General features: G+C 32.7%; 2 protein-coding genes across 2 annotated transcripts; both read right to left on the bottom strand.

Annotated features, from left to right (window-relative positions):
* Window positions 1-684: 684 nt before the first annotated feature.
* On the bottom strand, window positions 685-5300 carry LOC100807619 (uncharacterized). The gene is given in 11 exon segments (NM_001254381.2): window positions 685-1132; window positions 1222-1315; window positions 1436-1573; window positions 1643-1708; window positions 1803-1850; window positions 2819-2903; window positions 2983-3062; window positions 3137-3208; window positions 3298-3392; window positions 4405-4486; window positions 4914-5300. Coding segments are annotated over 11 exon segments (1218 nt in total). The 5' UTR covers window positions 5244-5300; the 3' UTR covers window positions 685-1004.
* Window positions 5301-7680: 2380 nt separating this feature from the next.
* On the bottom strand, window positions 7681-14714 carry LOC100807088 (uncharacterized). The gene is made up of 3 exons (XM_003546038.5): window positions 14386-14714; window positions 9362-9859; window positions 7681-8450 (listed from the first exon to the last, which is right to left on the bottom strand). The coding sequence occupies exons 1-3, from the start codon at window positions 14474-14476 to the stop codon at window positions 7858-7860; spliced, it is 1182 nt and encodes a 393-aa protein (XP_003546086.1). The 5' UTR covers window positions 14477-14714; the 3' UTR covers window positions 7681-7857.
* Between the last annotated feature and the right edge of the window lie 2134 nt (window positions 14715-16848).

Below are 16848 nucleotides of genomic sequence, written 5' to 3'. Positions count from 1 at the left end.
TTTTAGAGATAAAAAATTAGAGAAAATATGACAGAAATAAAAAACATGATCAATAAAAAACTGAAAGTAAAACAACTAAAATAATTTAGAAATGTTTTTTATTTTAAAATAATCTACTCACCAAACAATTTTCTTTTTGTTCTTGCGATTTTTAAACTAGAAAATCATTTTCAACACTAGAAGTCAAAGAGACCCGTAATCACAAGTTTTCTTCTGTGTTGAAGTGTTTGGAAGGTGATAAAACACCTGAAATCCTGAAACTTCAAGGCAAAAAAGAAAAGAAAAAAACTAAAAAAGGAAGAAAAACTGCTGCTTTATGTTGGAATTTTCAAAATAGAGAAAATAAACAACCCTTTTATTATTTGAATTTGGAAGCTGCAAATAAAATCTAGAAAACCGACATTCATCAAGGTACATTAAGTTTATTTTTAAGATAATTATAAAAATCAATAAATTTATTATTAACAACAAAATGTAATATGTAATTAATAAAAAAAATATTAATACATTCCAATTGAATGCAACAATATATAAAAAGTACACACTGTAACTACTCTCTCTGGTCTCTCCAATTTCAGTTTAAGTAATGCTACGTTATAAATTAATTGTTCTTATTCTTTTCTTTCTTTCTTTTAAAACAAAAAAAAAGGCGTACATAGTTAACTAGAACCAAGAAAATTTCAATTGGTTATCAAACACAGCTTTCTTTCATCCCCTTTAACAAATTTCTCGATATGATTTTGTTACACAGATTCCTCGTAAGGTGAGGATTACCACAACTAGAACAGTTCTATGTTTCCCAGCCTAATAATCTTAAAATGGGTATGTACTTCACCACCAACACTCACTTCCAAAGATTGAGATACATAATTTACCAGTCCAACAAACCCATGTTGACTCAAGCGAACACGCATAGGGACCCAAGTAAAAACTAGTACATCACTAAAGCATCGGACACATAATACTGCTAAATACAATCCCTCATTTGTGGCGTCCAATCTTTGCTAATTCGAAGCAGGGACAGGAAACCGACCTCGTCCTATTGCGAAGCCACGTGTTCCATCTGGCATTCTTGGTCCAGGGGGTGGCTTCGATGCTTCGGCAGCATGAGTTGATGGTGTACTTCCATGGCCTGGAACAATGAAACAGGTTATGAAAAGCACAAGGATTAAAAAATAATACTAATAGTAATCAAATGGAATTGCCACAATAGAAAGATACCCATTCCATTTCCAGCACGATATTTATGTTTTCTTGATCTTCCTTGATTTCTATACCTCTGCCCACCTTTGTCCTTCGACAGATGATCCCCATCCTGTATTAATGTAAAATTGTCAATAGCAGCAGCATTAACAATAACTTTTAGGGTTTCAAATTACTAATAGATACACTATAGGATGCTGCTAATAGTGAAAAACAAATGCACGATACATACTTCTTCCTCATGTGCATCTTCACGATGCTCATTAGAGCCATGATTCTCCTCATCTCCTGTTTGTTCAGATACATGCCTTGAGCTATTCTTCTCAGAATGAGATCCTTTCCAAGCTTGTTTTTTGTGCCCATACGTCCCCTGAATCATAAAATCACCATGAACAACTTTTACTTTCAATTAATCAAATAAAAAAAAACTGCAACTAACCATTCCCTTGAGAAGTTTAACCCGCATGCCATTTCTCCAGTCTTGTTCATTATTTAACATAGCCACCTATAACCCAAGATTGGAGTGGCAAAGACTAAGTTAATCATCCAGGCAATCAAAGTCTCAATCATTATATGAAAATACATAAACTGAAACTCACAGCTTTCTCAGCAGCCTCAATAGTCTCATATTCCACAAGAGCATGTAACTACAACAAATAAGTGAAGTAGATTGATATGATAAGTGCAAACAAAGTTAAACAAGGAACACATGGCCAAGAATATAGCATGTAGAGTTAACACTCGGGCTGATATCTTCTCACGGGTAGTTTAAGAAAGAACACAAGATGGTTATCTTATATCTATATCTAAAACCTTTTCAAATAAATCAGGAAAATCTCAAAAATTAACCCAAGAGAAAGCAAAGCAAAAATTGGAAGTTTCATCAGTCTGCAGAGACCCCATGTGTCAGCAAGGTTGATGTTACAGTAGAAAGTAATAGACAAGAATAATTTTATATAACTAAATTATTGTGAATGACACTCTGCAAACAGAGATCAAGCTGCAGCACCAATTTTTTGTCACATCCAATCAAGCACCAGAACTGATCCAACTGAACCAGGAAAAAGTAAATACAATGAATAAGGTATGATATGACAACCCTTGGCTATTTTGAAGAATTATCAACAAGGTGGACATATACTTACTTTAAGGGTGGAAACTACATATCTGTAAACTTCATGTTTTTTTCAATTCACCCTTGAAGAAATAAGATAAGAATCAAGGCCACAAGGACTTTTCAAAATAATCACCAAAGTGACTTTGAAGATTGATAATAGAGACAACTACAGTGAAGGAGTTAACTATTATGTTCATGAGCAATAAGGAGAACAGTTTTTTTAAAGGTGGAATTGGGGCTAGATAGATGCAATTATTGCAGCCCCTAATATGCATCACCCAAGAATACGACTTTTTAATTGGTACACTAGCTGGAATTTTAGAGACAATAAAACCACCAAAGCACGTAATTATATCCACATCAGAAAAAACAAAATATAAAATGCAGCCAATAACAGCTAAAATCTTCGAAATGAAAGTTTAAGTAAAAGCAATAATGCAATGAAAAATGTAAGAGCAGTCCATATTTAGGGTTAGCAGATATTAGATGGTTTCGTACCTTATTACTAATTAACATTTCTTGCTTGATGTGTCTTGTAGACTCTGAAGTAGAATGTGGATCATGAATGGTTATCCTCTTTATACTGCATATTAAAAGTGTTCACATCATTGCAGATTTGGAAGCATGGATACACAAAGCACAAGTTAAGGAAGAAATCATACTTTCCAGCTTCATGGAATATTTGTTGAATGTTCTTCCTTGAATGATCCTCTGGCAAATTCTCTACCAAAACAGTATATAACTAGAGTCCAAGAATAAGATGCAGATAACAGAGCACACACCAAAAAGGAGTAAAAAGTTCCTTTAAGTAAATACCTTATGATCTCTAGATTCATTGAAACGAAGTGGGTTGAGCCGCTTGACCCTTTTCCCGTCACCACTAACAACCTGCAGTTCCATGAGAGAATTTTTTTTCTTAGGACTTGAAGTATAGATTGCAATGCAGTTCATGTTGACAAAACAAGGAAGAATCATACAAGCAGTGAAGACTCCTTCAATGCAGCAACAATAAATGCATGGTCTCGCGTGAGCTTCTTTATTTTTCTAAAAGAAGCAATTACTGATACAGGAACTGCATGAACGGAGTTAAGTAAGATTAAATGATAGGATATACAAACACATGCATGCAGCAATGGACAAATAATAATGATAACTATACAAATAGTATTAAACTAGGATTAGCTAAATAAATACAAAAAGCAATAAGTGTTATATTGGTTAGCTGAATATATCATAAATTGAAAGCATTTAATGCATGCAAAACTGCATGCATATTTGCATTACTTGGATAGTGCTTTTCAGATTAAATAAACAACAATTCCCATTCTGCCAAAATTTCAGCATCATTGTTGTTTATTTTACCAGAAAAAGCACTACAATGATTATGTGCATTACCACCTTCTGCATTACAATGTAGTACTGAAAGATCATTCCAGAAAAAGCACTGCATAATCAATAATGTTTTATTACAAGGGCATCATTGTTGTTTATATTATCATTCAGTTTAGTATATTATATACGCAGAAGGTGGGCTGTTACAACTGCCACACCTTTCAATCCACGTCAATGATCACCTTTTCTATCATGAACTCTAATAGACCACTAGCATTGTCAAATGTATTTTTTTTTTATCATCTATAGTAAAGAGGAAATATGAGCATCCTTTATTGTCAAGTATACTAGTATAATTGCATAACTCATACAAAAAAATTATCGTAATTAACTGCACATGCATAATGAGTCACTAAAAATGACAGTTTAAACAATTGTCATGCTGTCGAATATTCAACTTAGTTGTCCTTCATAACTTCATGTATATAAGCAAATTCAAAAGTCAGGGCACTTTAGAAACATCAAGATCTAATATTTAACTTCCCTTAGGATCTGCTACAAAATATATTATACATAACCCAGATTATTCAACACTTCATACTAACATAGTCAACTTGGCAACAAACTATTTTAAATGGAATACGCAACACATGCAAATCAGTGAGGCAATAAATAAATCGGAGACCAAATTGTGAAAATTCCACAAGTCAAAATCAAATTGGTCCAAGATACTCAAGAGACATATCCCTTACCAAACCCTTCCTTGTTCCTCTTGACAAAACCCAACAGATACTTGTCAGTGGGCAGATTTTCATCGCTGAAATAATACTCCACCTGCAAAATCAACACAAACAAGTCAGTAACAGATGTACATAAAATATCCAAACAGCAAAACCTAGTAAACACGAAATTTCTAGGTTTTTAATAAACAAATCGAATTCTGTTCTCCATCCACAAGCTGCACACGATACAACAAGAATTTTACAAGTCAGTATCACGAAACGAGAATTCCACAGAGCAAAGCTAACAGAAGCATATAAAATATCCAAGCAGCAAAACCTAGTAAACGCGAAAACACGAGATTTCTAGGTTTTTTTCCTAGTAATAAACACATCAATTCTATTATCCATCTACAAGCAGAATACGATATAACAACAATTCTCACTCTCCAATTCCACAAGTCAGCATCACAAAACGCGAATTCCGCAGGAACAAAGCAATTATTAAATTGAGAATAGTTGAAGGGGAGAAGAGGCGTTGCCTGCTTAATGATCTTGAGTTTGAGATCTTCCAAGGAGACAGCTGCCACGGCGGCGTGATCATCGCGGTCCTCGTGGTGGTCATGCTCATGCTCGTGATCGTGCTCGAGGTCATGGTCATGCTCATGCTCATGCTCGTGATCGTGATCGTGATCGTGCTCTTCGTCTGAAATCAGCGCGTGAATTTCAGGTTCCGCAACAACGTCGTCCGAGGCAGCAGCAGCGAGATCGGAAGCACCGACAGGATCAGCGAGCGGAGGAGGAGAGACGTTGGGATAGCCGGCGGCGGCGACGGTGGTGGCCGAAGGGAGAACCTGTTCGCCGCCTTCCATTGAAGAGAGAAGAAACAAACTCTCTTGCCCGCCTTATGTTCCGGTCTTTCGGTCTCCAAAGTGTTTCGGTTTCTCAGATCAGATCATTTTATAGCCCAAGATACTTGTTGACATTTTGCTTCGGTCATCACCACCGTGTTAAAATCAACGATCTGTTTTTTTTTTGGTATTTTTTTCCTCTCACTTATTTACTATCATGGGTATAATTGTTTAAGGATTTTTTTTATTTCACCTCGCATTCAAAAAAACTTAATAGGCATGTACAGTCATAGTAAGTTTTTACATGGTCAAGTATTCAAAAGTCATTTATATTTTTGAAATAATTATTATAAAAATCAATAATTTTTTTATCATTTGAATCAGAATAAAAAATAGTCATTTATATTTTTGAAATAATTATTATAAAAATCAATAATTTTTTTATCATTTGAATCAGAATAAAAAATTGTTCTGTGAATAACATAAATTTTATAATAATACACGCAATATATTCTAGTCCAAAACACATTGGATTAGAAAGTCATACAAGTAGCTTCATAAACCTCAATAGCTATTTTTCAGCCACAATATCCATACAGTAAATACTTTACCAAAATTCGTACAGAATCTGGAATGCCATGAGATCAATAACATATTAAAGGAAACACATAATACTTTAAGATCACTAAGACTGCGTTCGGAATAAAAGAGATAAATAATATTGAAGATAAAATTTATACTTTTTTTTTGTGAGATCTACACTTTTTTCCACTCTACTTAAGTTAAAAAATTTCTCATCTATTTTCATCATCTCCATTTTTATCTTCTAAACCAAACTAATTAGTTCAAGATATAACATTTTAGCCGAGATAAACAAAATAAGTCATGTACATTCAACGTAATTGAACACCACTCGCATATATTTCAAGCATTGTAATTTGCACATACTTAGGTGTAGTTTGGTGTGAGTTCTAGGTTTATATTAGATATATTTAAGTTATGCTAGAAAAAGGGAGACACCTAAAGATGACACCTCACACATTTCTAAGTCATAGACTCACAAATACATAGCCAACAACAAATTTGTCTTGCACTCTAGATTCACTCGACCAATTTTGGTATAAAATTAACTAAAATTTGTAGAAAACTCTAAATGAGACGAGACCACTAGAATTTGAAAGCTAAGACATAAATCTAAATCACCACCCTTGACAATTCATTTCAAATCAATACCAATTTAGGACAATATACAAAATAACAATTCAAAACACACCTTTGAAAATTGACATAGTTTAGAACTTCTAAGTCTCTCAAGACTTGAGTTGTAAGTTTTTTTCATCAAAGCTGTGCATTTTTTATTTATAATTGTGACATTAATGTAAAATAACTATTTTATCGATTACTAATTTTTTTTGAAAAACTTGACTAACCACTTTTAATTAAATATTCTCTCTTAATCATATATTTTTTATCCACATAATTCAAACTCAAAATCTTCATTAAGAATCTAAATTCAATGTTACTTGAATTAACAACATGTTAGTAAAACTATGCATCTTACTTCAAAAGCTAATATTATGTAAATATTTAAAGTATCAAGTTTAATGTAAAAAAATATATTGTAAATCTGATTATTTATTATTTTTAATTATTAATGTATATACCAATATAATTAATTACAATATAAAAACCCATTTTTGTAATTATACACTTAAAATCAATTTGAATTGTAGATTTCTAAATAACACTGTCTAGTCTCTACAAACATCAATTTTGTAATATTTATTATCTAAACAAAAATTACATTATTAAGCTCATTTTCTAAGAATCAATTCTTCAAAATTATGTTACTTCAATTTAGTCAAAGGCAAGTCACAAAACATATTCTTGGGTCTGGCTGGTGACTTGGAGGTACAACGTACAAGTTGGAATAAACTGTAAAAGCATTATCATAGCCTCACGAAAGATACCATTACCAGCATATATGTACAACTGATTTTGCACAGCCCATTAATGCGAAAGCAAAATTCAACCAACTTTCTGCTCACCGTAGAGAGTCAAAAGTCAACAAATGAGAAAATTTGAGATGCACTTCAACCACAACGTTCGATGTATCAACCAACGTACCTAGGATAGATTCATTAAAAGTTTGATACGATCGCTGAGTAAAATCTTCAAAGGGGGCACATACTTTGCTTACCGAAGATGCACTTAAGCATCAAATTTTTAGACTTTTAAGGATCCGTTGATGGAGTGAAAAAATAAAAAATAAAATGAATTAAGATAAAAAATTTAAATCAAAATAAAATATAAAAATGTGAATATCATCTTATCTTACTACTCGTTTCCCTTTTATTTATTTTCTCTTTTTCAATTCAAACGAACAGATCCTTGGTCGCATTGTTTTCCACCATCCCCAAACAAGAAAAGAAAGTCTTGGCCAGCGAAAAAGCACAAATTAAGACAATTTCATTTGTCATAGCTTAAACTATAAACTAAAAACTTAAGGCCAGTTCACATACAACATTGTTGACATGGAGAGTGTGACTTTACCTACACCCCCCTCAACCCAAAACAACCTATTAGGCATATGGTAATGGTAATAATAAATAAAGCAAGACCAAATGAAACCCTTTTACATCAGAACCAAAACTAGACCCAAAATTACAAGCACAAGCCTTCCTAAGCCCAACCCACGAAGCCCGTTGGAGCCAGAAAACCAGACCCTGACGTCATCCACCACAGGCCCACATAGAGAACTCATATCATCACTTCTGGTGTTGTAGTATATGCTATAGAATGCAATTCTAGTCCTCTCAGCCTTGGCAGTGAAATTGACGTTAGCAGTTTGGAAGGTGGAATTGGAATTGGGAGTGTAGTGAATGTTCTGAGCCTGGTCACCAGCAAAGGCCATAACAGCAAGAGGCTCCTTGCACTTGTCATCAGCATGACCCAATGAGAAGGTCAAGCTGTAGAGCTTGTCTGGTTTGGTCTCAACCATTTGAGATATGATTCCTTCCTTTCCTGAGAGCAACTCAATGGCTCTCCTGCCTTGTGGAACAGAGTAATGATCAGAATCAATGTACCGGACGGCACGGTTGGATTCGACTATCCAACCGGGTAGTGAGGACGCTTCTTCATCCAAATTTGTGGGAAGCAACACACCCAGTGAAGTGTTCCTGAACATCCATGGACCCTCTTCAAAATCCCCATTGATCACTGCGTTGTCTGCACATTTCAACACAACCAAACCAACATTAATACCATTCAGCAAATGTTATCTTTAGTTAAGCTTGTACGAATCTAGTTTAGTTTTCAGTGACTGCTCTTGGTGCAAAGTGGTAATATAAAAAGAACCTGATTAAGAATAAAATAAGTACTATCTATCGTTAATCAGAAAATTAATAATTATATTCCAACACACGTATCAGATAATTGATTTTCTTATTTTAGAATCCAAAATTTAAGTTTTTATATTATTATTAAATTACAAATGGTCATGTGTAACTTACTTATTTGTTTGATTTTTAAAATAATTATTTTACAAGTCATGCCACATTACTAATCCTCATTAGATAACATAAACTTATATAATTCTGATGAGATGGCATAAACTTTTTCATAGAAGTGCATGTCTATTAATTAGACTCTTTTGGACCTAATTCAACCCCAAAAACTAACTCAAAGGATGAGAATTGTTTCCACATTTCTGGCCTATGATTCTGGTGGCAGGCTCCCCGACTGAGGCCTTATTTGGCTTCCACTGTCCTATCTTTTTTCCAACATGCTGTGGGCTGTCTTTATCCTAATTGCCCAGGTTTCTCATTTCTCATCAAATATGCTAAATTTTATAATAATTATTTTAAAAGTTATATTTAAAAAAAAAACATTGGTTGAAGGGGGTAAAAAAGCAGACTGATCAAATATACACCTATTAAACTCTTATTATACAGTCCATGTAGCGACTGTGTGAAGGAGAATGACATTATCAAGCAATGATACATTGACATATAATAAAATTGACAATTTATAGAATAAAAAAATAGTAATTAGTTGAAAGTGATAATTTGAAGATTCAGAAGACAGGAATGAAAGTGAAAGAGATAATGTGTAGAGACAGGGAAGAATGGGATAGGTACCTTTGGGTTTATCAGGAGTGAAAAGCTTCTTAATAGCAATGTTGTCAATGATGGGGCCACAAGTGGGGTCATCCTCCATGCCGGGATTCTTAAATACCAACCTAAAAGTGTCCTCATCCGCATTGAAAGAAACCGCGTAAGGGTTCCATCCCTGGACGTTATAGAGTGTCTGCAGGTCTACCGTCTGCGATGCAGGCGCAACCGACACGTTGATGGACTCCAGCTGAGCGCAGGTGCGAGCCGCACAAAAGGTGAGCGAGTAAATGGAACCCTTCTCAACCGGTAGCTCCTGGCTGATCTCAGCGTCGTTGCCGAGCCTCACCGCGTGTCTACCCTGCGGTACAATGAGGATCATCCCACCCTGTTTTTGCCCCGATTCCACTAGCTCAACGTTGCCGTTTGACTTCCAGTTTGGGACCTCGCTGGGGCCCTCCACAATCGCCTCGTTAGGGAACCCACTTGATGGGCTAACCTCAAAATCTCCATTCGCCACTAGCCCTGCAATTCACTTTATATTACTATCAATCTTTTTTCTGCCACAATATATATAATGTCCTCACCATACTACTAGTAACTCAAATCAACCATAAATCAGATCATCTTTATATACTCCCAAAATGGAATCAACATCCTTATGCTAAGCATTGCACCACTTTGTTCCAAAATTAGATACAAATTATTTTAAATAATTAAAATGCTTGCTCAAATTAACTTTAGATCTAAAACATGTGAATAAAAAGAAGAAGCAATTCTTAGTGTAAAACAAAACTCTAATATAAAGTTTATAATTTAAATACATCTCTTGATACTTTTTGTTAAAATCAATTATACCCGGCAAAAGGCAATTATTATCATTATTATAATTTTGTGTTTTCATTTTCTACTTTTACTTTAATTATAAGTATATCAATTTTTTATTTTAAAAGTTTATATAAGACATTAATAATAAAAAATACAATTATTTCTTATATATGCTTTTAAAAATAAGATATGAAATAAAAATAATGACATTTATAATTAAATTTTTTTTAAAAATTATCTTACACCAAACATTCATTAAGCCTTTCAACAACAGTACAACACTACTCTAATCCTTAAGAACAACTAAACTAATCCTATCATCCACTCAGTCAGTTCTTAAGTCGTCTTTCAAATTTCAACTTCCAAAATGGGAAACTACCATATGCTAACGATAAACTTAGTTGAAAAGTGAAAAGGACAATACACGATGATATTGTATGCGTATCTGTTTTAATCATTGGTCCATTGATACGATGTTTTTTGTACTGCTTTCAGTATGTTACTGATACTAATTGAATACAGTTTTGAAAAAAAGTTTCCCTCAAGTTCAACTCTTTATTTTTTTTTCAGGTTCAAAAAAAAATTAAAGATTACACATGGTGAAAATCTTGCTCTCAGTACATGATTATTACTAGTCTAAAAGAATTTTATACATGGTAAAAATCGAATACAATTTTTCATACTAAATAAATTATTCTCACTCATGTGAACACAACAAAACCTTAGACAACTACATCAATCCTTTGGATTAGGTTCAACTCTTCTTTAGTTATGTACTCCAAAAAAAAACTTCTTTAGTCAAATACTTCAATCTTAGGCAAAGTTATCAAAATCTTACATTGGTTGGGTATATTTAAAAAACACCCCTTTCAATGATTTGTGCAATCTTTTCCCTTAAGCTAACAGTTTAAGTTAGTTAAAGCCAAGATCATTCTCAATTCTAATAAAATATCAATGAAAAAGTAAAGTTAACAACTTCAAATGCTTTACTCATGGGACCCAAACAAATTCGACCTCAACAAGATTACTTTTCAATTTCAAATAATTCGAGGTTCAACCAAAATCAATACTAGCACAGTATCACACACTATCATTCGTTTTTCCTTATAGATTTATTAAAATTTTAAGTATGAAGTTTAAAATATAAAATATCTATCCCGTCCCCGCTGTTATCACTTTCTAAAACAGGGCATAGTTGACAAAAAGTAGCACATATTAATTACGTTTAGATTCCAACTAGGTGACAAGTGGTCAATTGAAAAATTATATAAATCATCAACATCCAAAAATAATACTACTAACATAGATCATGGCCCATTAATGCTTCAAGCAAGCAAAGCATCAAGCATAGCATGGATATCATTTATTTTAAGATGATAATAAAAAATAAAAAGCATTTGTGATGAGTATGGGGCCACATTTTGCTCTCAAGGTATTTTCAACAGGTAAGAGCCGGCAGAATCATTGTCAAGGTGTATTCCTCAAGCACATGTTCCCACCCCATCCCACAGGTAATTCCAACCAAATGCAATGCAATCAATTTATGTTGAACTAGGATGTAACAAATATCCGCGTCGTTTTGTGGTGATTGCACCATACCCACACCATTCTTTCCAATTAATATCTGGTCCCGTCTCCACATTTATGTTTTTCATCACAATAACACCAACTCAATAAGAAAAAACAACAAACTTTGGGTATAATTTGGATTGCCTTATCCAAGAATGGGCCTCAAGAATGTGAAAGCCCACGTTGAAACAATGAAGAAGGAACAAGCTTTCAGAGGTGCCAACTTGCGAAGCAGCTTAGAAGCACACAATGACTCAAGTAGTAACAAAAAAAGAGGATCAAGATAAACTACCAATCGAAAAGGCCTAACAATGAACATGGCAACTAGCCAAGGAGGATAGGGAAGATCCGAAGGCAGCAAAAACGACAAAAGATGATGTTGACGCGGAACAAATTGAGGTATGGTCCAATAAAAAAATTCCCAGGTAGCATGAAACTATCACGTATTTATGATCTCGATTAATTTTTATGCGATCATTGCACTTTTTTTAAAAAATAAAATAATTAGTGACATTAATCTTAAATTAATTATTATTTTTAAAAATTTCAAAATTCATCACTAAGTATCAACGCAAACGAGATCTTACTTAATACTAATTTTTGCATGATGAATCCACCTTAAACCCGAAGCAGCAGAGAGCGCGTGGGTCCTAACGCATGCTGCCACTCACTACGCTCCGCAATTCTCTCACTCTGACCAAAGGAGGATGAAAAAAGTACACTTTTTTTTGTTACTGTGTTTTTTATTATTTAACCGAGCATGGTATGGGCATGGGAATAGAGGAGGATAGCGACCTACGCGACAATAATAGTAAAAGTAATTAGCGTCCTTTACGGAAAGGACCTTGCACTTTGGTCAAGATTGGAGGAAAAAAAGCTAAAAAGCGTGTATTGAGTGGCGGGAACACTGTGACAATTCGGTCATTTCGCATCCCTAGGTTAACAGCAAAGGTTGCCCCGGACCCATTTGCTTACTCAACTAGCTTCCTTTTGTGTATCTCTAGGCCGGTTATTATTTTTCCTTCTCCTCCTATAAGAAACCACTACCTAGTTTGATCTACATTTTTTAATGTACTTCCTTTTTTTTACTTACATTACTAGTTTTTGGGTCTTAACATGCAACTAGGTATCCATAATTGCACGATGGCGATGTTTTGCGGTGCATTTAGATTTAGATATTCAAGTGTCACTTATAGTCTTGTACCCGTTTCCCCCATAAATGGATCATACACACTTAAGACTTTTAATCTGGTTATATAGAGTCATTCTTCAATTTAATAAGCTTAATTGCACAATCTTTAGTTCATTATTATATTCATCAAACTCCTATAACCAATTAACTAATGCTACATTTTTCGGTCAAAATATGTATTACTGACTTATCCTCATAGTACGTTTAGATAATTTCTATGTTTAGATAAATTTCTTTAGAAATATTTTTTAAAAAATCTCTTGTAAACTAAATTTAACTTATACATGAATTAAAATTAACTTTTAAAAAAGTTAATAAGAAATAAATTCTATGTAAATTTATGTATAAACTAATTTTAATTTATAGGACAAGTTTATTTTGTTTTTTCTTCTCCTATAAGTATTTATGAATAATTTTATCTACACAGGACCTAATATAAAGCATTATCAGAAACTATTTAAAGAGTAGCAACTAGAAAATAGCTAGATAAAAGATTAAAGTGTTTTATTAAAGTTTCAAGTTTATATTTGAAAATTACTTTTCTGTTCCAGTATGTGTCAGTGTCACAGATTATGGATTAGAACTTAAAAGTATACTATACTGTTTTAACTTTCGAAACACATACAGCTAGTGCCATTTTCTCAATTTTTGCCATCATAGATTTTTCAGATTACATTTGATTTTTGTTGGTACAATTTTAACTTGATTCCTGATGCCATGGACTATGCAGAAAGATTAACAGGGGCATGGCATGACACAAAATTAGAAGCACCCTTTAGTAAATGAAAAATGAAATCAAAATTCTAAGCCAGTGGAAAACAGAACAACACCACGGAGTGGTCAGAAAAGTGATGATCACTAGTAAGAAAAAATGCTCATAACAAAGAGGAAGGTGGGCCTTCTGTGTTGAAAACTATGACCAGAGAATTCCAAACGGAAAACGATAGAGTTCACAGTTCACTTCACTTCACTTATAAGTAAAAAAAACCTTAAACAAAGTCAAACATTTTAACTAAATTAAGTGAAGTGAACTGTGAGCTGTAAACAGAAGGGAAACTGTTGCTAAGTTTGAACACAATAGATCACTCTCTTGTTTCTATAATTGGTATATCCTTAATGTTTACCCCCAGAACTCAAAAATAGTAGCAGAATCACTTCGTGTAAACAGCACCCAGAATTTACCCCCACCCGCACTCAGAAAGCCATTTTTTTTCAATTAAATACCAAATACTAAGCATTTTATTTTATCTTCGTACAATAGGTGTATTAGACCACACAGTGGGGAAGGTAACTAAAAACCCACCCAAAAAACATGAAAATGAGTACACGAACTGAAGCAGATATATCAAATAACAAATGCAAAAGCAGGTATTGCAATATCAGATCTCAGCGCAAAAAAAAAGAGGAAAACTTGAAAACATTAGAGGCAGAAAGAGCAGAGATTGAAGAAGAGGGACATTACCATCTTCTGCGAAGGTTGTGAGGGGCGAGTGGGAGAGGAATAGAAGTGTGAAGATGGAGACCCATTTCATTCTTGTGGAGCTCCGAGCCATCTATCTATCTATCTGCACGAACAGAAATATTCTCTCTCTTCTCTCACTCTCTCTGATACGTGTAGGCTACTCTGTTTTTGAGGAGCGCAAAGGCAATGAGAGTAAGAGGAGTGAATGTGCTTTTATCAAGATTCTCAGCAGTGTTGTGATTTTTTTTCCTCTTTAGCTAAGGTTAAAACCACTTTATTAAAATAAAGTTTCATTTAATAATTAGTGATATTTGACAAAAGCTTCTTCCGATCTGCAGTGTGGACGCAGGTTTTTTATTTCTATAATTATTATAGGAAAGTGTGTTGGATTTTTTATTTCTATAATTATTATAGGAGAAAAATATTATAGATCTCATGATCTATTAACAAATTAACATTTTTTGATTAAAATTAAATATTTATTTATTGTTCCTTTTGTTTTATTGAAAATTATTTTAAAAACTCAAAATAATTATTTTAGTTTTTAAATATAACGTAAATCATTTTTTTATTTATATTTATTATAATACTACTAGTAAACAATAAAATTTATAAATAATTAATAATAATATAAGATTAATTTTATAAATTTATTTATTTATTTGTTTATTATGTTTTTTTCAATAATCTAAAAAAATAGTATTTACTTGATGTACAGACTGTTTTTCTTTTACGGGTTCTGAGACCCCGGTCTCCCGGCGGGTCCCTTAGTTTCCACCGCCGTATTACGGCACTCGACAGTGTTCATATTATTTTTTGTTTTTGTTTTGGTACAGACAGTGTTCATACTATCGTGTATCCCGTGAGTTTATTATAAAAATGAATGTGTGTTTTTAAATATAATCTTAATGCTTTCTTGGGAACGTAGAGTGAATTAGATAATTGAATAAAAAAAAAAGAGAAATAAGAAAGATAAATTATGTTGTTTAGATTGATACAAATAAAAAGTCAAACGCTAAACTTTTTTTAAGAAAAATATAATAATAATTAAAAAGGAATTATAATAAAAAATATACTTTCTTTTTTAAAATTATTATTATATTTTTAAAAAGGAAAGTACAACATTTTGAAGACAAAATCATTACGTGTGATATATTAAAAAATAAGTTATATTACAACAATTAATCAATGATTGAATGTAAATACCATCAAAGCATATATAAAGTAATTATAATTCTAAGTAATACTACATACTATAATTTTTGTAGAAAAGTACAATGTTAAAAGTAAATTGGCGAAACAAAGAGTAAGTTCCAAAATTTAGTTTTTGAAAAATAATATTTAAAGAAACACAAAAAGGAGACAAAGAGGTGTAAATAGAAATTTCCTTTTCTCTTATCTTATCCAAAACATGACCCAACTCTTAATCGACCATTTTTTGGGCTTCAAATTTTTGGGTTTCCAATCGGTATGGGTTATATTTTCAGCCCTACTTATTATATTCCATCACATGAATTAGGCAAACAAATGAATAATCGAATGGCAATTATTTTCTTGGAACAATTAATCCTACTACCGTACTGTCAGACTGTAACACTTGTAAGGTGGTTAGGCAAAGCGTGTAAGCCAAGGGGATAACCATCATTGAGCTAATTAAGAAACCAATCACTAAATTCATGTATAATACAAAACCTTAATCAGTTTGTAGTACTACTCATGTCTTTTCATTTATATCGTCCTTCCTGAAATCATTATTCTCACTTAAATTTTGAGAGGAATAGCCTCTGATGTCCTAATGCCTATAGTTAATACGATTACCTATACCATTTAATCTTGATGTGTCCGACAAACGATTGAATGCATGTATATAGTATTTCTTGCTAATCTTAAAATTACAATAAAGGATTGAGTCTCTTCAAGTGCATATAATTTTTCCTTAGAGTGTGTTTGGATGGATGAATTTAAAATTTTGAGAAATTTTAAATTCTAAGAATTTTAAATATTTCAATTGAAATTCTTCTATTTTCAAAATTTTGTATTTGAATAAAAAAGTTAAAATTACGAGGGTGAAAAAAAATGAATAAAAAAAAGAAAAAATATGATTGGTGTACTAGTTATACGTGTTCCTCTACATTTTCAAGTCTGATCGATGTTTTACAATCTCATATGGTGTTTCTCGAAAAAGACGATAAGAAGAGAATTTCAATTTCTCACCTTTTAGAAGGAAATTGAAATTCCAGAGATTTTTAGTTGTTTAAAATTCTATTTTAAAATTATAAAATTTTAAATTCTTCACAAAAAAACATTCAAACAATGAATTCTAGATTACAGAAATTCAGATTCTCTGATAAATTACTTTCCTCAGTTAAAATCTTTTATCCGAATATACTCTTAGAGTAATGTCACATCATTGTCCTTGACGGACCTTGATTACCTGCAGTCATTATCTACGGGTGTAAACTT

Source organism: Glycine max, chromosome 15 (assembly GCF_000004515.6).
Source record: "Glycine max cultivar Williams 82 chromosome 15, Glycine_max_v4.0, whole genome shotgun sequence".
In the NCBI taxonomy this organism is placed as follows: domain Eukaryota; kingdom Viridiplantae; phylum Streptophyta; class Magnoliopsida; order Fabales; family Fabaceae; genus Glycine; species Glycine max.
This window is presented reverse-complemented; position numbering and strand designations above follow the sequence as displayed.

Bases quoted from the DNA above. Each gene is read 5' to 3' on its own strand.
- LOC100807088 (XM_003546038.5), bottom strand. From the start codon at position 14,476: ATGGCTCGGAGCTCCACAAGAATGAAATGGGTCTCCATCTTCACACTT. The intron at 9,860-14,385 runs GTAATGTCCCTC...AGTGAATTGCAG, and splicing joins CACAACCTTCGCAGAAGATG to GGCTAGTGGCGAATGGAGAT. The intron at 8,451-9,361 runs GTACCTATCCCA...TGAAATGTGCAG, and splicing joins CACTCCTGATAAACCCAAAG to ACAACGCAGTGATCAATGGG.